Source organism: Idiotropiscis lumnitzeri, chromosome 9, assembly GCF_059441095.1.
Source record: "Idiotropiscis lumnitzeri isolate Australia: NSW breed Sydney's pygmy pipehorse chromosome 9, RoL_Ilum_1.0, whole genome shotgun sequence".
Lineage (NCBI taxonomy): Eukaryota > Metazoa > Chordata > Actinopteri > Syngnathiformes > Syngnathidae > Idiotropiscis > Idiotropiscis lumnitzeri.
Window position 1 is genome coordinate 705,280 of NC_142399.1, and position 25,913 is coordinate 731,192.

General features: G+C 43.7%; 1 protein-coding gene across 2 annotated transcripts; it reads left to right on the forward strand.

The window, feature by feature from the left end:
- Positions 1 to 28: 28 nt before the first annotated feature.
- slx4ip (SLX4 interacting protein) lies at positions 29 to 25,593 on the forward strand. Of its 2 annotated transcripts, XM_088305106.1 has the most exons (8): positions 29 to 182; positions 336 to 391; positions 6,413 to 6,502; positions 6,758 to 6,884; positions 17,341 to 17,418; positions 18,268 to 18,356; positions 23,969 to 24,075; positions 24,153 to 25,593. In XM_088305106.1, exons 1-8 carry the CDS (start codon positions 113 to 115, stop codon positions 24,868 to 24,870), a joined length of 1,335 nt encoding a protein of 444 aa, XP_088161232.1. In that variant the 5' UTR covers positions 29 to 112; the 3' UTR covers positions 24,871 to 25,593. The 2 variants fall into 2 exon arrangements, with proteins under 2 accessions (XP_088161232.1, XP_088161231.1); XM_088305105.1 differs by lacking the exon at positions 29 to 182 and having other exon boundaries at positions 193 to 391.
- Positions 25,594 to 25,913: the final 320 nt, after the last annotated feature.

Consider the following 25,913-nt stretch of genomic DNA (forward strand, 5'->3'; position numbering starts at 1 on the left):
AACACATTCCTGCATGAAAATGCAGCGATTGCAGATACATCATGAAAAGAGCGAGATATGTAGTTTTCAATGACTTAACAGTTGGTGCGTTTACACAGGATTTACTCGCAAGATGAGTTGGAGGGAGTGTGACGTCATCTCCAGCAGCCAAATGCATGCACACAAATTCAAACCTATTGGCGGTAGGAAATGTGTTGTCATATTTTACTGTAACTGTATGCCTTTAAATCTAATTTTATTTACGCGTAGTGTGCTCTATACTCAGTATGAAAAGGAACACAGCTGCAGGTTTAATGATACAATTCGTAGTTTAATCCTCCACTGTATACTTTCAGGCGAAAACTACTGTACGGCTTTAACCGCAATGGCACCATTCAAATTTGTTATTAAGGTAAGTGGGAAAAAATGATGATATACTTTTTAGAGTTGTAATATACGGTAGGAGGTTGGCAGGAGCTTCTTTCTCTGCTTGCGTGGTCTTCTCCGGGTACTTCGGTTTCTTCTCACACTAGTGCTAGGGGGTGCTATAACCCGACATAAATCTGTTTTGCCCCACTTACGCTCCTACAACATTTGATCCGATATCCTAAAATGTATTTAGAAATCATTTTCTCAGCCCCTATTTGTATTGGTCAGATTCGGGATTTCTCAGCACGTAATCCTCAACAATGTAAATTCTACCATTGCTGTGGGTTTATGCAACATATTTTTTGTGAAGGGGTCATTTATATTTTGCATGTAATGTTACATCGAGTGTTCTGTCCACCTTCTAACATTTTCTATCCCCGGAGTCTATGCCAGCCGACTTTAAAGTTCAGCCAATCGCTGAGCACATATTGAAAAACAATTTACATGTACGGACAGTTTTGAGTACAGTATTTATTTAACCTAACATGCATGGTTCGCCAATGTGGGAGGGAGCTGGTATACCTGAAGAAAAGTTACAAAACATGGGGAGAATGTGCAAACTCCGCGCAGTATGGCTTGAGCCGAAATTTGAACCCAGAACCAAAAAGCTAGTCATTATTTCCATTGGCCAAATGTTTCTCCCAAAATATACGCCTGGGATGCTAAAGACTATGGTGATGAAGTCTCTATCACTGCCAAACTGGACCTCCTACTAAGATTTTTTGTGAAAGCACAAAATATCTGTTGTGTAACTGGCAACAATATTGATCTGAATGTATGTGTTTCAGTAAGAGTCCATCCGTCCATTCTTTTTTTTTCATAGTAACAATCTTTAACCACTAGAGGGAAGTGGTACTGCACGGTTTAATGGTTTTGTTCACGACAGTGCGAAGTATTTCTGGTTAACTTTGGTGCAAATGTCAACTATGGATTGCCACCCTTGGGTCTATGTTAGTGAGAATGTCAATACATACAAGGCAGGAAACTCCCTTCTATTAGTTGTTCATCCTCAGTCTGATTTTCTGTGGGCAATAATGCACCTCAGATGTTTTTGTTAAGTGCAGGCAAAGCTGATGATCTCTCTTTTGTTGATGTTTCATTTATTGAGAGTTTTGAACAAGGGCTTCAGACCTTTTGAACTGATCTCCACATCCTCCGCCATTCCATGTGTGCCCTGCTGACCAGATATTGCATTCACTCCTCTTGATTTGTTTCATATGCATGCCTGCATACAGGCCAGCTCACCACCCCCCACCATCAGTTGGTTGTGGGAGAGTAAAACGCTAGAGGTTCATGGCGGGTTCCTTCCCACTGGGCACATAATGATACAGTTGTGTTATTCTGCCTGAGAAAATGCTCAGAGGCTCAACCAACTTACCACAAACAAGCATGTAAGAAGAGATCAGGCTAAACAATAGCATTCAAGGCACTGCAACTGGCTACTCTTTCACAAAACCGACACCCCTGTCACCGGGGTTTTAATGAATGGATCAACTTCTCGGACAACATTCTCCATGGAAACATTATATTTAGGAATGCATGTAAGTCACTTTGCCCGTTGCCGTTTGCGAGCGTACTGAAAGCATTTCTGCATCATGTTCTCTGATTCACACTGCCATGTTTACTAGGCTAGCTTTTATGATCCTTTCTTTAGTCCCCCCCCCCCCTCAAAGGAGCTCCCTCCGTCGTCTGGAGAACTGAAGGTGGTGCGCTTTTCTTATAGGCCTAGACCATGTAGTCACCAGCCACTTACTTCATAGACCTCCCGAAAAGGGCCCGCAGGCAAAAACAATGATCCACTGAAGTGCCGGCTGCCAGGACATTACCACTTTCGAACCCTACAATCTGCCTTTTATTAGTAAAATGCACCGCCAACATCTAAACATCTAATGTAGAAAGCGGCGGCAGAAAATCTTTTTTATTTTTTTTTTTTAGTTTAGTTTAGTTAGTTTTTTTAGTAGAAAAGGTTTGAGGCACCGCAGACCATTTTCATGTCAGAGGTTTACGCACTGTTTAGTGTTGTTGTCACTCTGTAGCTGGGCCCATGTGGGACCACACAACATGTCTCTGTACACTATCAGAGCAAACATTTTGACATTTTTCAACATTACAAATCCTTCCTAAGGAGCCTAAAGAGGCGACCTAGACAAACAATAAAATAGCACTGCTCTATTGTGCACATAATTTACTTTCCCTAAAGAAACCCAACACCTCTTATTATCCACCAATTCTTGGAGGCGGCGTCTGCCTGAATTTTGTTTGCTGTAAGTTACCTAGAGATATTCCTGTCGGTTCTTGCTGTTTGAATTCCACTCCTGGGTTGTGTCTCTTTTTTTCTGATGAACAAAACGACTCAGGTGTGCTATCATTCACCTGCATGAAGGCTGCTTTGCACAAAAAATCACTTACATGCTTACGCATGCACACACACACACACAATAATAATAATACATTCTTGAGCCTCAGCACTCAGTATCTGACAGTTTGAAAAATCAGAGTGAGCAACGCTGATTCTTTTTTTTCAAGTTTAGAATGAGTCAAATAAAGCCTGAAGAAAAGATGTCACGCCACCGATCTAGTGCACTCCCCCGGATTGTTTGTAGACGACAGAAGGAGAAAGTCCGAAAAAGGGAGAGACGTGAGTTTTAGCGAATGAGACCGCATCTGCTGCCCCTTCTCATCTAATGTAAACATCTGTGGCTGGTTAGTGTTAGCCCGTGAGCTAAGTGCAGTCTGAAAAGGTCTGGCTCCGATATGCCGCGATAGCGAAGGCGAAGGGCAGCGTGGTGGGGAGGCGGGCGAAGTTGCTCCTGGTGTTCGGGCCCTGTGCCCATCTCGGAGCGGCAACAACGGACAGCCAGCTCTGGAAGAGAGATAAGGAAAGGTAGAGAGTGTTTTTGGAACTGAAAATGACAGAGACCAGAGCTCTGTCGAACAGAAGGGAACTCCCCGTGGGTTCGTGACAGGAATTGTTTATTTACGGGCTGAAAATATAATCGAATTGTTTTGAATGTTGTTTGGCCTGCGGTGGACAGTGGTGAGCTTATGTTGAAGATATTTCTGTTGTCTGTTTTCTGTTTTATACAAGCCATGGTTGGCCAAGATTGGCAGCAGGGAGAATTTGGATAGTTTTAGCTTTGCCTTCAGGAAGACGCACTTCTATTCATGCACATTGTGTCAGCGCACAACAACAAAGGATTTGGTAGTAAGTAGCGTTTTTTTTTTTGCCGCTTGTCATTGAGCCTTCAGCTTACGTCCATAATGCTGAAAAGGCCTGTGCAGTGCCGACTCTCTTTAGTATGCATGGAAAGAGTAACTTCCTCTGGAACTTGGACCGTGATCAAAGCTTTCTTTCCAACAAGTGAAACAGTTTTACTGACAATTCCCATTAAAATTGTTAACTCCACCCAAAAATAGTGGATATGGGTTTGATGAATGAATATGTCACGCTTTTTTAAACAATCTCCAGCTATGTTAGGCCTCTGGTGGTTTAAAAGAAACATGACATGGGCAGCAATAATTGCTGAGATGGCACCTTTTAAAAGTGCAGGCATTCAACCAGCATGCTGAAATATCTTGGCCGCTTTCCGGTCCTTTTGTGCTCTTACTTGAGCCTCATGACGTTTGTGGATAGCTTACGAAAAAAAGAGAGGTCACAAGTGGAGGTCAGAGTTCACTCAGAGATCCACTGGTCACTCATTATGCAAGGAGACGGCAAATTTAGACCACATGATGGAAATGTTTTGGAAGTTGAACACTTTGTAAAATTCGATTGTGTCACTTGCGTCCGTCTTTATTCTTTCACACAATCTGCCACACTCAGCACCAATGTCCGTTTGTCAAATCTTGAATGTTTTCACTGAAAGGGGAATTCTGTGCCTCCGCTAACCGGCTTTGCTTGGTAAATTAATAGTTTTCTCATTAGTGTGATTGCATTAGTTTGCATTCCAGTCTTCCTTCGGTCTCGGAGAAGAAATCACATGCTGTTTTGGAGCGAAGGGTAGACTGATGCTTATCGTGAATACCTTATTTTTATCAGGTCTTGTCTGCTACTCTAATATGATAAAACAAAGTTAGTCTAAAGTTTGCTTGATATCTGGCTGTTTGCCCAAGTCCAAGATTTAATCAGAAGCTTCGCAATCACTTTTGGGGATTCACCCAGCTATGCCTCTCCAGAGACTTTTTCATGAAACGTTACTGCTCCCCCAAAGATATTGATCAAATTAACCTTGTGCTCTTCTTCAGAGCTCATAATAGCTCGTTTAAGGTGAAGCCATAATCTAATAGCAAGATCTTGTGATCCCTGCTCGGATATATTATACGCAGCAACGAGTGTCACAGATGGTTAGCAATGGATTCCGTGCTCGAACAGTCTCAAAAATGGTGTGTGATGGGGGTTTTCGCTCTACTTTTTCTGGGAAGCTCTGAAATGTGAAAGGTTAGATGCCCCTGCCAGCTGAGCTAATGTTAATGTCAGAAAAAAAACTCCAACTCAAAAAGTCACTGTGGACCCCCCCCTCCTCCCCCGTGTCTTTCTGTCACGTTTGATGGACAAGGCCTGACCCTCTGTTGCTAGGTTTTCCCACGCACTCGTAATTGTCGGAGGCAGTCAGCTGAGACCACCAGTCAACCGTGGACTGTTGAGAGACAAAGAAGAAGGGGCGGGAGGAATACTGATATGTAGAGAAGCGCTGACACCGATAGGCAGCATGCACACATTTAAAGCAGCGCATTTGAAAGCATCCCCTGATTGACGGACGACCAGTCCGGGGTGTATTCCGCCTTTTGTCCAAGTCATCTTGGATATGCTCCAGCTCCCCGCGACCTCGGACAGGTTAAGAGTTATCGAAAATGGATGAGTGCAAAGCCGGCATTATATAAACGGGCGGGCGCTCTACTCTTGTGTCTGCTCTTTGTTTTCACAGTATTCTGTTTCGTAACAGCCTCCAGGCACTTTGGGCTCAAAGAGTATTGGGTGTTTTGCGATTTGTCAGGGGTGATTTTGTCATTTTTAAGAGTGTGGATTTATTTTGAAGTGAAATTTTGCAAAGACAGATGGAGGCAATGTGGCGGATCCCATGATCAAACTGTCTCCAGTGAAGACTCACTTCAGGAGAGCTGGATTGACGTCAAATTATAACGTATGTTTGAAGTGTGGATTGGTGTGCGTTTTTGGAAATACGCTTTATTGGTCATGCTCAACCTTGCTCAACTCTGGAAGAACAAATACAACTACGTACATTTGATCCCAAAGCTGTGGACAAATCAATGTGGTGTGCTGGTTGGTCTCTCTCATCATTCTTGCACCAACTTTGTGAGTCTTATTTTGTGCTGACCAATGGACATCCAAGCCTTATTTTTTTTTTTCATGAGGTCTCAGTACGAGCAGAATAAATGGACCAAGTCTCACCATGCATCATTTACAGAGCATTGAATTGAAAACAATAACGCAGATCTCACTAATCCCATCCTATTTATCTCACCATTCTTCCACTCTGGATGAGTCTTGTGCGGAGAGTCGATGATGTCCGGTGTCGTGTCCAAACGTCCTTCCTGTGTGAATCGTCCTAACGGAGGCTCATTTGACAGCCGCACGATATTTTCGCTCTCCTGAACATCTGGCTCGTACACGTAGGGTCCAACGAACATGATTTCAACGCGCTTCTCTTCCTCCAACTCTTCAAAAACGTGGATCACCTCAGATACGTTTTGGATTTCGCTTTCGGAGTCAGATTTCTGAAAGCGGAAGCCGTCATTTGATGCTGTGAGAGATTCAAAACGCAAGGCTACATGCAGCACCATCATTTACTTTTAGAGCTTGGATAAGAGAGAGAAGGAAGCGTGAAGGGTCTGCTCTGAAAGGCCCGGGGTGATGTTGGAGTACGTAGGGGGTCGTTTGTGGTTTTCTTTTGCTGTCAATCACTCACACTCGGATTGCCTTTGTTGTCTCGGAGCTCAATGGCCCACAGCAACCTGTGGCTGTCCTTTCTCTTTTGTGTTGCAGTGTGGGAACTTTGCTGTGCTGGTGGATCTCCACGTTTTGCCCGTGGGCAGCCAAGAGGACGCCAGCTGGTTTACGACAAGCCACATCGAGGTAGCGACACAATGCGTGTGATTAAGCGCGCGAGTGAATGGATAGCTTCTGTACTGCTTTGTGACTTGAAAAGAAAACAGTAGCGTGGAATGTGAAATGACTTTGGGCTTTGTGTCTATTCAATTTTTGTTCTTCTTCACCTACTTAGAGACCTGCACACTGGCTGTCCACTGCCCCAAATGCAATCACAACGTGTCATTTTTCAGTCGTCCAACCGCACGCTGCCAAGTCTCATGAAATGTCCTTGTCTTGTAGGAAGTTCCAACTCTGATTCGTGATGCCGTGGATCAAAGAGTTAAGCAGTACATGGAGTCCCGTCAAAAAGGAAGACAGACAAAAAGCAAAAAGCTGCTAGCACCTGCTTCAGCTTTTATTGGGAAAGGTAATCATTTTATGATCCACATTTCAGTGGACAAATTTTGTTTGTTTGATCCCCCAACTTTTTTCCCGTCCAACCATTTTGAATTTAGGCGAAAAAACCCCCCACAACTGAATACAATTTAACATGACGCTTAATGTAATTGTTGTAATTCGTGGGGACTTTGTGCTTCCCCCACCGCGAACAAGCCCGTCCCATCATGGGATTTTATTTTCTTTAAAAAAAAAAAAAAAAGAAAAAACTCCAAATGTTTAAACTTTAATTCCAATGTAATGGAGGAATTTGACCCGTCAGATTTGGTGAGCCCAAGACGTGTGTTTGAGACTTTGACAGCTTAAGAGAAGGATACTTCCATTAACCGTGTAAACAAGGTCGTGTCGGAATTCTCGACCCCACGGGAAAGATTGTATGAGCTGCTTCAAGTCTGCTCTCAGTTTGTCGTGCTTGCCTTCCTCTCCAATTTGTACTTTGTTTTCTTGCATACTTTAATGTTTAAGATGATCAAAATAAATAAATATCAGCTGGAGATAAACCAAGTAAACATAAAATGTTTGAGGGCGGCAGAGGGTCTTGGTTCAAATCCCCGTGCAGACAAAATGAGATGTTGGCGAGATATTCGTCTGTCTGGAGCGGGAAAGGCATGAGGCCTCTTTGGAAAGTCAAATCTCCTCCCCTTTATGCCACCTTTCCCTGGGTGATGTCATCAGGTCCGGGGGAGAAGCCCTAATATCCTTTTGTAAAAATTGCTCAGGAGTAACGTATGCTAAAGGGTGCTTCAAACTTTCACCCACCTTCCTAAGCATTGGTAGAATTCAAACAATCCTCTCCTTCAAGTAGTACCCGGTCATCTTTGCAAATTTACGTGCGTGAATGCGTGTCATTTGCTTCTGTGCGGTGCCCAAGTTTAATTTTCCTTGAGAGGGAAAAGAATCCGGGTAATACAATCCCCCCCCAAAAAATGACAGACTGAGTAGAGGCAGACATCTCTCATGATGAAGATGACAGGCCGAGACCCTGCAAACAAACATCCGCAAACACACACACTCCGTTTTGTGAACAAGGAGGACTACCAGTGTGTCAGCAGTCAAATATGCATGTAAAAATTATTAAGCTTCTTGTCGTGATGCCAGAAGGAATGTAAGCGGTGGAACATGACTCCGTACAAAGACGATCTGCACATTCACTTCTCAGAACGTAAAAAAAGCGCTTCCTGTGCTCTTGTCTCATGAAAGTTCTTAAGTGAGTGTAATGACATGTTTGTGCCTTGCGAGAGAAGCGGCTGGACAGTAAAGGTCGACCCGGTGAGAAATGAGCTGACATGAGCCATAAAAAGTGGGAAGATATACTAAGCTTAGGCAACCTCACCGCAGGGTAGGGTGGAAGTATTCAGGTCATCAAGTTTGCAAACAGGTGAAACGCTCGCCTGCAAATCCTCCCCCAGAGGTCTTTCCAGGTTGCAATCTTTTTTCAATTATTGCAAATTTATTTAGTCATTAAGACGGATTGTCGTTCTTGGAGCATTTTGAGCTAGAAGAGCAGTGAAACAATTTCAAAAAGCCATCAAGAGATTTTCACGTCGCAAGGACCGACCTCCCGTCCAAGTGTTTCTGATTTGATGGTATAGTCAAGAGGAAGACGATATGCTAAAAGAAAAAGAATGAAGAAAAAAATGAAACCTCAAAGAAAAGATTCCACTCCATTTTCTGTGCAACTTGATTATGTGGAATAATCTTGTCCTCCTCCTTTGATCATTTTGTTGAACGATGTCCAAAATAGTGATCCTAATCATTGGTTAAGATCTGCTTAGGACAAAACATTACTGCTAGTTTCTTTTTTTGGATTTACTCATCCGTACAATAAGTGACTCCCATATAACTTTTTCTTTTTTTTTTTTCATGGATTTGAGCATGCAGCTAAATTGTGACAGATAAGCGTTCATGTAGTCAGTGAACATGACTTTTTTTTTTTTTTTACTCGGGGTACTTGACTCCATGATTAGCTCATAGTGATGTGATTTATTTATGTTTTGAGAGGGATGGACCGAGGGAACTTTTCCCACCAAACAGCTTGGCTCTGTACAAGAAGAATGATCAAGCAAGACTTTTAGAGGGCGAAAACAAATTGGAGACAAAAGTGAACGCAGCAGTGTTTCTTTGAGTGATTGCATATTCCAAATATATAGACGGAGCATTATACTTCCGTTAGCTGATATGATCCTGTGTGTATGAAAGAAAGTTTGTCATTCTTTCGTGTTTGGCTTTCGGGGCTGGTGGTAAACTATTGTCAGTACCGCATCGGATTTTTGCTTCTTCTTAGCCGAGTTTCGCTTTTGTTTTGCTTGTAATTTCCCTTCGTGGCACGATTCAGCAAAATAGTCCTGCCATATAGTTCACAGTGTCCTTAACACACGTTAAGCAGCTCCCTTTCCGCAATCAATTTACATTCTGGATGAACAGGTTTTAGAACACAAAAGTAGTGCTTGCTCCCTCATGCTTGTTTTTTGAGACTTTCACGCGCTTTGCAGTGCACCATGATTGCTTTTTGAATATACCAGAATCATGTATGAGCCGTGCGTCCAGTGGCTGCCAATCTAGATCTCGAGTCGCCGTTCAACAACGCAACATTATGGCTCTGCCTCCCGAAGGCCAAGAAGGAGCAAGTACGTCTGCATGCGTTAGCTGCTTTAGGGTTTCGGATTTCGGGTTAGGGTAAAAGTTCGTTGCTCGCTTTAACACAACCGGTTTAACCAAAATGCATTGGGATGCACTTTTTGTTGCTAAACTATATTTCATTTTTTATCTGACGACCTGAGATGCCCTTTAAACCAGGCATGGGCAAACTACGGCCCGGGGGCCATATGTGGCCCGTTAAACGTTTTAATCCGGCCCGCCGAACTTAAAAAAAATGAAATGAATAAATCTTGTTAATGTTTTATTTTCTAAATTCTGTTATATGTCAAAGAAAGATACTTTGTTGTCATACTTTTGTTCATTTTCATTTAAAATTAAAGTGATGTAATCAAAACACTCCCTCCGTCTCCTCCTGGTCTGGCCCCTCGGTCAAATTTTAGAACCCATTGTGGCCCACAACCCAAAAAATTTGCCCACCCCTGCTTTAAACGCTATTACTCTGATATGACACTCATGGTGCTGCGTGAGCAAGACTGTCATTTCTCTAGTTTTTCAAACTGGTTCTGGTTTTATAAGGCTAGTATATATATATATATATATATATATATATATAAAACAAAAGCTGTTACTCTGGTCTGTATGTCATATCTCTAGCTATTATTTTGTAGCAATTATAATTCTTTAATCACAAAAAGGAAATCATATTTTTTTGACCTTATAAGTGCCTCGTCCTGGATGATGCAACTGATTAATTTCCTGCTTTTGGGTGTGTGTTTTTTCAGTCTAGACGCATATTAATGGACCTGCTAATTTGCTATTCATCCAGTATCTGATTGCTCTCCGCCTAGTTTCAGTCAGACCTTTGTGAAAAGTGTGCTACACATCAAAGCACTTTTTTATCGTATTTGGCAACACAATATGAACCTCGCGATTATTCGTCTTCTGTTCTCTCTTGCTCTGTGTTGCATGCTTTTTAGCTAGTCCTTGTCCGCCTTTCGTGATAACAATGTTGACTAAAAGTGTATGTCGTTTGCTGCCACAGAAGCGAAGATTAGTTTTCGAGAGGGGACGAGCTTGATCCCGGTAGAAAGTTTAATCGCGCCAGCAAGACGGCACAGCTCGCAGTAGCTTGCACCACATGAGCAGCAACTCGCAGCTGATTGGTGTGAATGACACGTCATGTCTAGTTGATTGTGTGAAATTATAGTCGATACAACAGATTCTGCGTGGGGAAAAAAAACAAAAACAAAGCTTCGGCGATTTGTGATGTCTGGAATCATAATTTCAAACTAAAAACGCCAAATTGTTCAAGCCCACTACCAAGTCCAATGACACATTAAAACAAAGTTGATGCATATTCCTTTGAAGGCCAATTGTAGACATATTCAGCAAGGAACTAGCAACCATAGAAGCACATGTCTTTCATCTGCTACTGTAGCAAAGGTGATCGAAGACCACTTTGTACATGAAACCTGGTGTTTGAGAAGTTGGCGTAGGTGTGACGACCGTTTTTGGTGGTACTAACAGGAGAGTTCATTTCAGCTCATGGCAGAGCTGGGTACTTCTTCCTCTTCCTGCACAGGTGCCAGGGCTTAGAAGGCAGGGAACACCTGCCAGCCTCTTTCCCCATGGTCACTACAGGCTGGAAAGGCATTTTCCCAGGCTCCCCAGATGAATGGTCACTAATAGCCGTGGGAGAGGGCTTTGCGAGTGCTGCACAGTGTACCACTGACTCCTCTTGGCAGCTCTGTGAAGGGGGCTTAAGGCAGCCTGACCGTGGTCGTTGCAGCAAAAGCACAAGTGTACGTAGTTAGATTTCTTTACTCTTGGAAAATGTGTTACAAAGACCATTTCGCTCACGCTGAAGACAGCACATGTTTTGTTATTGTGTCTATATATATATATATATATATATTTTTTTTTTTTTAATATCACTTATATATTCTCTTTTTACTTTGCATTTCACGGTCACTATATCCCTTGATCAAACAGAAAAGTGTTCAAGAACCGGCATTCTTTCTTTGTTAAAGGTCTGTTCTCTTGGGGAATAACAACTCAGCTCTTGCAACTGTTTTCTTCTTTGTTTTTCTTTCTTTGCCGCCGCAACTCTTCCTATTTCTGTTGTGGCTGCAATGTGAGGGACTCGTCTTTAAATAGAGAGGCATGCCAGTAGCAGTTTTACCTGCTCTGCTCTTTGTAACTGGGCGCATGGTCGTTCTGGGATTAAGGCAAGGGTGAAACAGAGACGTGTGACGGGAACAAAGGAATTCCAAGGCCCGGGCTCAAAATGGATCTTGATCAGCGTCGGCGCTGCAGCGAGCGTTGGTTGCCTTCTTCCTGTCTCTGGCCCCTGCTGAGCAACCCCCTTCCTCCCAGTACTATATGCTCTTAAAAGCTGGCCTATATGCCTCCTGTCTTTCTAATAGTACAGTCTAAGTCCACAGTTGACCCCCCCCTGAATATTCACGCACACTATTTTCATTTTTGCCACATGCACTTTTTGAGCATGGCCTCCGCTCCGGGCGAGTGTTCCAGTCTATTTCCGAGTTCCTCTTGCTTACTTAAGGTTTTGTCACTTTTTCTTCTTAACCTTGTCCACGAGGTCAGCTGCAGTTTCTTAGCACATAACCACAACCCCTACCGTAGCTGTCACACTACACTCTTTTCCCATATAATTAGGGCCTGAGCCTTAGCACGAATCACATTCATGTGACCGTTCACCGCAAACTATCCGGCAGTACTGCACACACACTCTCGTCAACTAAAGTTAAGTGTTTTCTTGTTTTCTTTTTCTGTCTGCGTCTTTAGGTCTGGAGAAAAGAAAAAATCCCTTTGTCATGTGCTTCTGCAGCCTTGTGACTTTGCTTGTGGACAGGTGACACTTGAGGGCAGAGTGTTAAATTTGCTTCTACAGTTGGGAAATGACAATGCAGTGGAGGAGCTGCTCAACACGTTTTAGCCAAATATTGTCATGTTGTGCAAACATTTTGAGTTGACTTTTGTCTTTACTGCCTTATTCTAATTAATCCAACCACTGGGCTAGTTGTCAGCTCTTGTGCACGACTTTTGTCCAAAACGTTTTTCAATGAGTGATTCCCAACGCCAAATAACCAATTTGGACCCAGCAGGGAGAGAGACATTCTGTTCCAGCGAGAACGAGCTCTGAGTTTTCAACTGCAACACGCTATATAACTTCAGTGAACAAACTTCTTTATCGAATCTTCTTGTCTTATGTCCGGAATTTAAACTAACAATATGAACTCATTCACAGAAACAGATATATATGTTTTTAATTATTTTGCACTGCAAAATAAATACTCCCCAGTACTTTGGTCACATGCTTCATTATGGGCTGGCCTGCGCTACCACGCTGGGGCGTATTTTGTAACTCTGTGGACGGGGTCACCCAAATGTTAAATTGAGCACTCGTGCAAATATTGATTCAGGTGCTCGTTGTGCTGGATGATAAGACCGAGTGCTCTGCTACAACGCACTTCCACTCAGGGTGACGTCCTTCCAGGAAAGCCCCCACTTACAGGAGGGTAACTTCCTCAAGTTCTCTCATCCTTCCCTCCGTCATTTCTCAGTCGCCGAAAGCTCAGACTCTCCTCCCACACTTGAGGGCAGAGGGAGGGGGCCCACTTCAAAGCGGATATGTCCAAAGAGCAGGATTCTTAGGTGCTGATGTCTCACTGTCTTGCTGATTCCTCAACTCCTGTTCATAAACGAGCCCACATGATTTTGTTTTCACAAAGTGGCAGAACAAAGGGTGAAAGAGACGCAGATTGGAATCGTAAACCCGGTTTTGATGCAAATGACGTGAGTGCGTCGGTACATAAACGAATGAATCCACTTCATTATAGCTAGAACCGCCGTCATCATTTGCTGTAAATCGGTTTGGTGTTTCTGATGATTTTTTTTTTACAATTTTTTTATATTGAATTGGTTGGCATTTTGACAGCTTGTGCTTGTTCTTATCTCTTAATAAACATGCTTCAAATACACTTTTTCACTTTGGGTAATTTTTTCAACGATAAAAACATGTACACAACTGACTCGTTAATTCGTATTGTGAATCGATTTTCTACTTTCAACAAGAAACTCATTGCGTCATACCCTCTCGAATTGAGTCAAACCTTCTCGGATCAAATTCCGAGCCGGTTTGAGCTATTCCACTTTAAAATGTACCGTCCTTGAATCGGATCGCACCACACGTATCGAGTTACGTGTCCAATCGACTTTAATTGGAGAGATACGCACCTGCACTCATGACATTTCCGTGCATTGCGCAATCCTTCATTAAACAGAAACAATTTCCTAAAGCCAGGACTTATAAGGATTTACGTTCTTCTCTTCACCCGTTGGAAGAATGTTACCGATTTGTTTGAGTTCCACTCGGACTCGAGCATTTGTTGAAGCGTGTGTTATTCACAGCGCATGCTCGCTTCCTTGCAAGTGATCGTATTTTCTTCTCACCCTTGGCATTGCTTCCATGACTCTTCTTTGCCAAGTTTTAGGACTTTTGCACATTGGCTCTTGTAAGTCATCATTTTTGAAACATTTACATGCATATTTGAACATGTGTCAACCACATTTCACTCAACAGCCACGTCATGTTTACATTAGGTTGGCCAACGTGCAGGCCATTAACGCCGAGCATTATACTGTACCCGCCTCCGCCCGTTTCTGACTCGCGCTCAGTTGCTGTTGCCATCAACTGAGCGCTCATGGGCGTGTCGATCTTAAAATAATGTGTCGTCAATTGTATCTTGCAGCACTTCCAAATATTTATGCCATTGACCCCTCCCAAATTTGCCAACTGTCATTGGCACAAGAGCAGGACAAATCCTGCTATTTGACGGGCGCTTTATGTAGATCACAAGATGTGCCTACATAGGTGTGTCGAAAATGAGCACTTGGCTCAAAAGAGAAGACAAACAGGCAAGTAAAAATAACCTTTAAAAATGCCACACCTCGTTTTAAGGTTATACCGCAGCAGGATCTGGCAGGAATGAGTGTGGTAACATGACTTAGAGGGTATGCCGTGACGGCGCTCAAATGTATGACGACTGGAATGAAACCAAATGAAGGCTGATCCCGAGTCTTTGTTTGGACTGACTTTGAGCGCCTCTGTCTTACACGATGGCCGTTCCCTTTTATTGCCCTCATCAGTCGGTTTGCCTTTTGATTTGTTGACTTTTCTTTCGTCTCATTGTTTTTCAAGGAAGTGGTGAAAGCTGGAGGCATGTGCTCTTGTTTGTGTGTACGTGCGCCTCATGTACCGTTTTTTCTTTTTTTTTTTTTTTTCTCAGCCTCGGCACCAGTGAACTTTCTGTCTCTCCAGACAAGTGGTTACAACATTATCTACCACATTACTGAAAACATGGCGTGATGACTTGCTTCCAGTTTGATTAAACCGCCATAAATATTGTTGTGTGCAGGGTTTCAAAAGGATGAAACAACTCGATCGTTTCTTGCATCAAGGAAAACGAAACGGTCTCGGCTCTGCATTTTTGAGTTGTTCACCACTGTGGGCTGCAGTTGCCACAGAATGGGACCTCACATTGTCAAGAGGAGGCACCAGGAAAATGTTTGTGGGAGAGAAACATGAATGTAAGCTTAGCATGAGAGAACCTGGGCACGGGGCCAAGAGCAACTCTGTGATGTGCACAGCGTTATGAAGTTGGAGGAACAGCTGATGTCTCGGGCCATGATGTTTCGCCGGTTCCCAACTCTGTGTCCAGACATTCCCGTCAAACTTGTCCTGGGAATTGGCAAATTCAAGTCACCGGGGAATGCCATGAGAATAGTTGTAGAACTCAACATAAAACTAATGGATTAGATGAAAGCTTCTAAAAACAGAGGAAGCCGTGAATGTGAAAGGAAACTTGAGCACCGAAAACTACCCCCAAATATAAATCTGCACTCCAGCGCCATTGGCATTCAGAATGGTTAATAGGCATCCGCTAATTTTCTAGCTTATGTCATCGCACCGCCCCAACAAAAAAATGTTTTAGTTGGTTTAGTCTTTCTCATGATCCTCCTTCTCCCAAACCACCACCAAACGTCGTTTGTTGCGACATTGGCGTTGCATCGTCAAAAAGCGCAAGCCATTTTCAACACTTTACACTGATTTGTAAAAATCACACACCCGTGTGGGGACGGACCTCAAGTATGAATTTGTGAAAAGAAATATCTAAAATGTGGACGTAAGACGTTTGCAATCACACATTCAGTGTTACTCACAAGTTTTTGGAGGAATTGCATCTTAACTGAGCAAAGAAGTATTATTCTGTCACTGAGGGGCTAATATTGTGCGTTCATAACTCCTGACTGAGCTGTCCAAATGGAGTTTTTGCTCTAGGCGTAAGTTGTAACTAAAACATCCAAGGGATCACAAACATTCCAGTATGGCGTAACTTGACAAGCGTTCTAGAATGTCACCTGATGAAAACAAAAAGGTCATGATGGCAATTATTCTTTTCTGTCTGATGGTGGACTAAGTTTTTAAAATCAGCTATGTTGTCGTTTGGAATCAATTTGTCGTTTTAAAATGAGGTGAGGAAGGATTTGAGCTCCAAGAAAATGCGCAACATGAGATTTTTTAAATTGTTTTATTCCATGGTATTGTTAAACGGCTACTCTGAATCATACTACGTACAAATGAATCCAAATAAAGCATAAAGCTGCCATTGATCACTCGGCAGCGGACTTAACTGAATACCTTGTGGCAATTTTGTGGTTTGCTATCAGGGTAATTGCACACCTTTAGCTAAAGAATCACACACATTTTTTTTTAATTTTGTGCAGCAGATCAGACCAAATTAAAAAGACTGTCCCTCGCCTCCATCAACAGCGACTTTGCTCGTTTAAACATAAAGACAGAAACAGGGACGAGTACTCGAGTACTTTGGCTTTCCCGTGAGATGAGCTGGCTCACTTGACTATTCAGAACTGTCCAATCGTTTACAAAGCGTGTTCCTTTCCTTGCTTTTAGTCAACAAATTCCTTGCAGATTAGGCAACAGGCCACTGTGTCTACCCGGCGCATCTTGCATACCAGGAGGAACATTCCATGATAAATAATGCTGAGGCCCTGGAAAAGGTTTCTAAGATTGCGCCTCCCGTTGAGGTCCGTTTATGTGACAACAAACGCTTCCGGTCATTATTAGAGAAGAGTCTGGACACTTTTGAAAGGATGGAATAATCCTGGGAAAGTCCCATCTTTCAATAATCAGGAAGTGGAACGGTGAAGCTCACTGCTGAATTGATTTTGGACCGTGTTTATCTGGTCTGATGGACTTTTGTCTGACCAAATAATTTATCGAGACGCGTAAGCAATTTGGTGTCTTTATCAAATTGATGCAATGAAAAAAAAAAAGTTCCATTTGCATCACTGGACAAAATCAGTGAAAGCGCACGTGCTGGACATCCAACAAAGTTCTCAAGTGGTAACAAATGAAGTTTTGGGTCACAAAATAAGATCCAAATATTTGACTGTAATATGACGTGATTTTATATGTCTGGATCGTTTTGTGACCGAACCCCAATGCAGCTCTCGCTGTGTTGTTTCTCTCCGTTTTTCTCAAAGGGGAAACGTTTTATGAAGACATCCCTTAGTGTGAGTTTTGTTGAGGAGTGCTGGTCCAAAAACAGTTCTGGATGCCATCTTGCAATCGTCCCTTCATTCACGTTATGTGTCGCTTCTCCCATTCAGCCTGTCAGTCAAGCGCAGAGAATGTCTCTGAAGTGCCTCAAGTTTTCCATCCTCATTCTATGAAATCCTCGGAGTTATGTTGAAATCAACCCTTGTTTTTTTTTTCCTTGTAGGGAAAAACTTCAACCTCGTCGCCAATTTTCTGAAGCGCCACTTCAACCTTCGATGCGTTGTCAAGCAGCACCCCGGCGGTATGTGACTTGTATGTTTTCCAATCCACTGAATCAGAAATGGACTTTTCACTGACTCACGCTCGGGCAAATTTCCCACAGAAAGACCAAAGTCATGTGGACTCTATATGTTGATGTTTCTCCCCCTCACTTATTTTTATGTCCTGTCTCTACCTGCTCGAGATGTTTTTGGGAAGCAGCAGACATTAAGTGGTTCCCGCGAGAGGCCAGAGTGAGAGAAATTGCCTCTGAGTGCAGTTGAAACGGCCGGCGCTCCGTGGCCCGTGTCGTTTCGGTGACCCTGAGTCACCTTTTCGTGGGACCGACACAGTTCTCTTCCTGTCGGGAAAGTTCAAATCGGATCCCTCGGGGGCGTGGATGTTAAGACGGTACTGACCTGCTGCAGAATGAGATGATGACTTTCTCAGCAGGTCCGGAACACATCAAAATAGCGCGTCTTCTGGGGTCAGAAGTGGACAAAATAGGCCCACAATGATGTGCCGCTACATTATTTTTGGGCCTTTTCAGATTTTACTCGGCCATGATATTATATGAATTATATGCAAAATGACAAATCATGTCGCAATAGATATTTTTACTTCCAATATTTTCAACTGGATAGGACAACCAGAATTTAGATTTTAAACTCTGAGCAATAAATGTAATGCCGTTTTGGCAATGCAATTCAGTTTGAAATAATGGAAAGTAGCACTTCCGAAAGCTAATATTTCATGCTCGTAAAACTTTGCAGCTATAGACTTACGCTGTCACTTTCTATTTATTGTCCCTGCCGCCACAATGATTCATGATTAAAGCTGAGACCACAGCATTTACTATTGTGATCTGTGTGACTACTTTGCTTGCCTGCAGAATTGCGTGTGTTTCCTGAGCGCTACGTCGTGTGTGTGAGCCGTCCGGAGGATGCCGCAGTGCACCATGTAAAACCGAGCTCAACCGCAGTGAGTATTGTTTATACTATATTTCCTCTTCCAGGCGCCTGGCGGAAGATTCTGAAAAAAAAAAAAAAGTCGCCTAGCATTGCTCTCACTTTATATATGGTGGTCTTGACAGGAAGTGAGTTTGACAGAGAATTGGAGTCAAGACTGTTTAAAAAAAAAATCAGCTTTTCCTGCATTCTAAAAGGAACGCCATCCATTATCTGAACCGCTTCTCCTCACGAGAGTCGCGGGGGGTGCTGGAGCCCATCCCAGCCGTCCTCGGGCAGTAGGCGGGGTCCACGCTGGACTGGTCGCCAGCCAATCGCAAAACGATAAAGATAATACTTATTATTTCAACATTATTGGGTAGAGACTACTAAGACTGCAACTAATTGAAAAGAATTCTCCCAAGGAGGCACACCAGGAATTTGCACCCTGCTTGGAACGCGATTTCTTCATAATCATTATAAAGCCACAACATGTAGTACATTTTTTTCCCTTTATTCTTCTATGATATAGTCATTCACCCCAAGACACATTTATACGCAAGGAAAGTGTAATGAATGACGACACTATCATAGCTCCAACAGTCGACGTTTTAGCGCCTTGACCATTGTTTCGTTTGGAAGTGCGTGTTTTGCATTCTGGCCTGTCCGACTCGAAAGCACCCGCGACGTGCAGATCAAACCCAATTTTTGCCTTCGGATGCCTTGATAGTCTTTGTGTGAAGCGCTTTGAGAACCGAAGGGAGAAAAGCGCTCTGCAAGTGACAGCCCATTTCCATTTGTTGAGATTCAAGTGGCGACATCATCGAGGCTCCTCCTTGTTTTTCTAAGTCGCTGCCATGTTATTTTATTTGGACACACGGGGCAGGCAAAACTATTGGTAACTCCTTTTTTTTCTTTCTTTTTTTTGTGTGTGTTTTCCTCTGAAAAATGCCTCATCTCCCACTGGCTGCATGCCTCTCTGCAACGCACATGCTCATTGGCGGTCATCCGTGATGTAAAACAGAAGCATTGTGGGCCATTGAGTTTCATGGCTAGCCCATGTTAGCGTTAGCAACCGAGTCGTAAAGTCTACGCGCATGTCACAAAATGACTTAATATGATGTAGTCATTCCGTGCATTTTTCTTTTTTTACCACAAGAGTAGCATTCGTTTATCCTACATGCGTGCGTACGTAAGTCATTCAATGTACACAAAAATAGCAAACACGCTCCATGAAATGTCATTATGCAGGCAAGATACTTGATTCTTCCAGAAGTCGCGTGTATTTGGAATGTACAAGACATAAAGGAGAATTTGGCTCATTAAATAGGTTGAAGTGAGATTTTGTGTGCTTTGGTTACGATATTTTCTCGCACATTTCATGTCGCACTTGCGCCGACATCACGAGCCCCTCAAGCTCATTCTTGTCCATTCATATTACGGACAACAATCCTTTTGATCCCAAACCCTGCAGTGGATTGTGAGAATTTGCTGGTGTAGCTTCTCACCTTGGCACTCACATCAAGCGTGGACGTGGCTCCCAATACATTCCTTGCGCAAAAAGCCCGCTGCTTTCTACGCGCTTCTTTCGATCGTTTCCCTTTGAAATGTCTCTGCGCTCTCCGCACTTTGGCCTTCAATCAAAGCGGCCATTGTAATATTTTTAGTGGAGCACAGTCATCAGTGAAAAGTTCAGTGGAACCGATTTTTCCAGTTCAAGGAGGCCTCGCTGTGGATGGCGTTCCCTTCTCTTCCCCAGGATGTGGTTGTTGGATTCGTACGGTCCATACGGTGCGATTGCAGAGAAGGAGGTCTGTGGTGGATTCTCACTTGCTTGACAAAAACAATTATTTGTTTACATCACAGGCTGTTTTTCATTTGCCTTTCCCATGTTCAAGTTAAGTCTTTAATGAAACATTTAAAGTTGACGTAAGCCTTGATTCCTGCAGTCTAAAATGAATGGAGCCTTCTTGCTTCTGACTGGAATGAATTCCTTCTTTTAAAAAAACCCAAAACAAAACAGTCATCAGCTGGCAACTGTGGTTGTCAAACGCATGATGAAAAAATACAGAGGACAAAATTGATTGTTTGTTTGTTTGTTTTCATTTTGTCAATGACTGGAACACTTATGGACTGGGAACAAAAGCAGCAATCTGCCGGTAGGTGTCGTTGATTGATTATTATTCAGTAAAAGTGTGATTGTTTGCTCTCATAATTGACAGTTTTGGCGATTCATACCTTGCCCGTGTGCCTTCATACTTGCATTTTGGAGCAGGAAGGGGTCTGGAATTGTTGGGAAAATTTGCCCTGAAGTTCAAGAACATTGAAGGCTTCAGCATATCAAATCGATTTTTGGACAATTCTGCGTTGCCACCATTGTGAGAAGAGTTTGTGGACGGCCGCTTTTGTACTGTGACATACTCAACGATTCGCCGTTTAGCGTCACGACCACCCCGACAAAGGAATGTTATTTGTTTGGGCAAATAGTGTGACGTCCTACGTCGTCCTTTGGCATTGACCAATAATAGGAAGAGAGTGACTTGTGATGTGAGACCGGACGTGGTGCGCACGGCGCACAAACAATCAAAATGGCAAAAAAAAAAAAGAGGAATGCATCGAGTCTCTTTTTTTCTTTTCTTTTTTCCTAGCAATTAAACGCACATGCCCATAATTCCTCCGTCAACATAACGACGCAGACGCTTGTCCCGCCTCCCTGAGTGACCTGTGCCGGTGGAGAGAATCTTGACAGAAGTAGGCAACGATTGGGCAAAGTCTGGTCGGTGACAGACTTGTCGTGTGACATCTCGCCCTATCCGAGACAGAACAAAATCATCTCGTAGTGTACCGGCGCGACCGTCGTGAACGACAAAAAAGTCGCGTCGTCAGAACATCCTGGATAACTCTCTGGGAATGAAACAGAAATGAAAAACGGTAAAAAGCGGTAACATCATCGGATTGTTTTTGGTAACTAATGACTCACCTCGTTGACGAGCAATGTCGAATGATTTTGATTTTGCGCACATTGACAAATATTCAAAATGTTGAGTCGACGGCGTCTCAACTTTGAGGCAAAAGTGCAGCGATTTGGACACCGACTTTGAGACTTTGACCTCTGTCCAGTCTGAAATCTTGTTGAAAGAGTTTCTCCTACGGCGAGGCAGCAGCAGCGGCGGGTTGGGCGGCATGGGAAGGACGAGCAAGTGTGGAGGATTGTGGCCGTTGTTTTCGAGTCCGGCGCAGAGTGGGCAGCGGAGGTGAGCGGCGTGCTGGGCCGCAGAAGTTTGGATCAAAGGCTGAGCAGATGTCTTTCCAGTCCCCCCCCCCCTCGACCCCCTCGACCCCCTCGACCCCTCGACTCCCGCTCCACCACTTCTTGGGCGATGTGGATGGGCCTTTGTGTTTACTCCTCACCTCAGCACGCCTCACTTGTTGCCGTCTCACAACAGCCAACGCTGCAACTTTCCCAAGGGACCGGAGCACGTGATGCGCTCCACCTGGGCCAAGTGCACGCCAACAGGACACGTGGTTCTGTCCCGCTTTGTGTCATACGGCTTGCCTCGATTGCTTTGCGCAACATGAGCGCATACTGGTGGGCTTACGTTAATCCTTCCAGTTTGGGTGTATCCGCACAAGTCAATGTTAAAGGGATAAGAACTGTCTTCAGTTTTGACCAAGTCCGTGCCCATGCACGTTTGTTGATTTTTGTGCACAGGAGATGTGATGAGCTTAGACAAACAGGGCATTCTTCTTCACCAGGGTGACGGACTGAGTCAGTGCAGGAGATTTCTTCTCTGCGGGAGACATTTCCTGCTCCGGCAGTGAATGTTTTTTTAAAAAATAATTATCATTATTCTCTGTGCCAATTTAAGTCTTTTGTATCCTTGCCATAATTCTCCAATCATTTATATTTCCGAACTCAAGTTGAGTGAGGGATTACATTTTTCAATCTGGAGTTGGAATCATTGCATGTGTGTTTGACAGGATCCTGTCAGCTTCGCATCATCTTCATCAAATATCTTTAGTTTGTTTTCCTTTGCATTAACACGCCTCAGGCGATTTCAAGAGTCTCACTAAAAGCAATAGAAGTCACATTTCACTGTTTGCCAATGGCTCGGCTTCTTCTTCTTCTTCTTCTTTTTGTTGTCGTTATTCATGCTTTTCTGCGGTTGCTCCAAAAGTCCAATTCCCGGAAACCTCTGGTGATGAACCATCCTCGACCATCCTTTTTTTTTTTTCCTCCGGCTTTCTGTCTCGGCCCTTCTCCGTATATATCCAACATCTTTCTCTTTGCTTCCTTCTGGCACTCTTTTGAAGTGGCGTTGTTCTCAGAGAACCTCCTATCGGCTTCTTGTTGATTTTTCTTTCAAGTTTATTTTCATTCATAGTAAACGGATGAAAGTACGTATCAAGGCTTTGCAGGGCAATTGATTGCACCCACACCTTTCCCAGAATTGCTCTTTGTGTGTTGGCCGGGCATGGCTTTGTATTTGGCTCATTGTCCCCAATCCGAAGGCCCCCCACCCCCCTCGTGTATAAAGACTGACCTCCAGCCCACATGACTCAATCTGGACACAAAAGACAATCTGTGGAACGTTTCCTGGTGTTGGTGGGCAAAATGAATGGTCAGAATACCTTTTATTTTCTGAGTTCCGCCTCTCAATATCGTTTTTTTTTTTTAATATTAATTCTACGTTATCTTGTCCCTTTTGTTTCTTAATGTCTGTCCAGAGAGGACGCGGCCTCCAAGCTCCACTTTGCAAATTCCTTCCTTCATTGCATGTCATTGTCACAAATCTTTTTTGGGAGACGTTTCCCAAGCCAGAGCTCACCACATTGGCTTCTCTCATATTGAGTTGATCAGTTTGCCAAACACTTTCTAAAATAACAATGGTCTGAAAACAAATGTTTTAACCATTTCCTTTTATTTTTTTGAAAGGCTTCTAATTTTGGCTATTCGCTGGGTTACTGTGACTGTGACATTGGCAGAAATAAACCGGAGCATCAATTTTAATTATCAACAGCCCCCCGCCCCCTTTTTTTTTGAACCCTCATGGTTCGTAGGGCTTTAAAATCCGACTTTAGTATTCCAGTGACTTGTAGTGAGCGTCACTAACGAATACAATCAAAAACATGATTAGAAGTGTTTGTTGCTTTGCACACTTTGGATTATTCGAATCAACTGTAAATTGAAAATCCTCAATCACAGATGATTCAACGCTAAATACAGCCTGTAGTTAATGATTGTAATTCATTTTCAGTCACGTCTTGTCTGACATGTTGCTTTTTAAGCAAACCATTTTTCACTGTTGATTTTCTTTTGGCAAGCTCCGTTTTAACGACAAGTAACCAACCACGTTTAACACAAATTGAGCGACTTCACGTCATAAAGACTTGAGACTTTTCTTTCTGGGATGTTGTGCATGTAGCTGCGTTGAACAAATGTCATGTAATCCTTCACAATGCCGGCTTTTGGGTTTGACTTGATCTAATTGTCTTGTGATTTTCTTTTTTTTTTTTTAATACATTCTGTTGAATGTTGTCCGACACTACTAGAAGATGACAGCTGTCTGCAGCGGAGCCAAAACTTTCTTAAGGACGCCAGGGATAATATTTTTTGTTTACACAGATTCTGTTTGTCCTCTCTAGACCGAGCTGAGTGAACAAAGCAGATCCGAATATTTTTCCAAAGAGGGAGAAATCCAAGATTCTTTCAACTGCGCCACAAAAATAAAGAAGACCGTGCTTCAAAAGATGTAAGTATGATCTAATTCAGAACTTTCCGACCCCTCCGGTCAGACAGGATGCTCAAGTGTCTGCTTGTCTTGTCCAGGGCCCAAAAATCGAATGTCCAGCAAGAGCGCCGGCTTCCCATTGAGCAAAGAGCCCGCGGGAACCGTCATGGTCAACACTCATCGTACGCAAGCTCATTAGTAAGTTTCTCCACTGCTGCAAGCGCGGCCCCTCCCAACCTCGAGCAACAGGCACCGTGCGCCAATGCTGCGACTCCGAACCCAGGCCTGAACTATCAGCGAAAAACTCCTAGTTGTTCTCCAGACGACATGAAGCCAGACTCGGCCTCCGTCGCTTTGTGCGCGCATGAAATCAGTTCAGGAAGCAGGCGCAGCAAGAGGAGTAAAGCCGGCGATTCCGAAGACCCTCGCCCACTGAAGACCAGGAGGACAAACCTCCACCGACCACCGGCCGCAATGCAAAGCGACTCCCGTGAGCGCTTCGCCCAAATATCCGAACACGCCCCTCTTCCTCCAGACGCAACCGAGGCAGCGTCCAAGGCTTTCCCGGTCTCCGAGTACAAGAAAACCGCAGTGGAAGTCGAGCTGCTTACTCCAGGGAAACGGGACCAGAGGCTCCCCCTCACAAGCAGTAACACAGCGCAGACGAACCAAAACAGGCCGGCCGCAAGTCGGAGGGGCCTATCTGTCAAGCTCGCATTCTCGGCCTCCTCTATTAGTTCCAGATCCACAGGCGGGGAGGAGGGACGCGAAAATGTGCCCAGAACCTCGAGATTACGACGACTCAAGAGGTCCTGAGGGGGACGGAGGAGCTACAGTAAAAATGCCTGACGCCGTAGCCCCCCCCCCCCCCACCCCCTTTTGCGCACACACATGGCCTTATACTACAATTACTATTCTTTTCACACAAAGCCACACATGCAGATCCAGTACAGTGCACATAATTGATACATGAGCGTTTTGAGTTATGTTTTGTCAAATACTTGAAACAGACTTCGCCTCCACCCATAAGTAGTGGTGGTCAGGAAAGGCTTGCAAATGAAAGTCAAAAACCCTTAATTGGAGTTTTGACTCGGGTTTTGTGTTAAAGATCGGGGATTTCAGACAGGCGGGAGCCATGCAGTACGTCATGGCTTTTAGGCTGAAATAGTGGCTCCCATGTGTCTGTAAATTGTCCACTTTGCCTGCTCCAACTCTGCTGTGATTGATTGCCGCTTCCAGATTTGGTTTTTTTTCTTAATTCTTAGAGCATTTCCATTCATACTTATTTGTGCACTTCCGAATCCGGACTTGTACAGTAGCGCCACCAGACCTTGCGCTGCATCGTGTGATTTGATATTTGATTTGGGTGATTGCCGTGCAGAAATGCAAAGCAAATGCACACGATTGAAATATGAGCGGGAGTCCCAAGACGTTGGACATTCTAGCGCCATCAAGATATCGCGACAATCCGATCCAAAACTCCTGATGACATGTCACCCTGTAACATACTCTTTTAATAAACCTTGGTTTTACTGGAAAGGCATTTTACGATCTGAATCAATCCGTTGATTTTTTTTCACAGGGAAAAAAAAACCCCAAAAAAACATTGCATCTTTGACAGGCGCGTAAATTGCCCGGTTGTCAACCATGAAGATGTATGACGGAGAGCTGTTCAATGTCTCGCTCTCGCGTTCCAGAAGCCTGATGCGCGGAGCACATTTACAGTCAATGTGTGTCCAACACTAACCATCCGATCAGTGGTGGCTTCCTCAGAAGGCGCTCAATGACAGACGGAGGCCAAAGCGTAGAAAGGAAGAGCAAATATGGCGTTTTTAAGAAACGCATCCTGGTGTTTGAAG

Bases quoted from the DNA above. Each gene is read 5' to 3' on its own strand.
- slx4ip (XM_088305105.1), top strand. From the start codon at position 218: ATGCCTTTAAATCTAATTTTATTTACGCGTAGTGTGCTCTATACTCAG. The intron at 17,419-18,267 runs GTATGTGACTTG...GCTTGCCTGCAG, and splicing joins TGTCAAGCAGCACCCCGGCG to AATTGCGTGTGTTTCCTGAG. The intron at 18,357-23,968 runs GTGAGTATTGTT...TGTCCTCTCTAG, and splicing joins TAAAACCGAGCTCAACCGCA to ACCGAGCTGAGTGAACAAAG.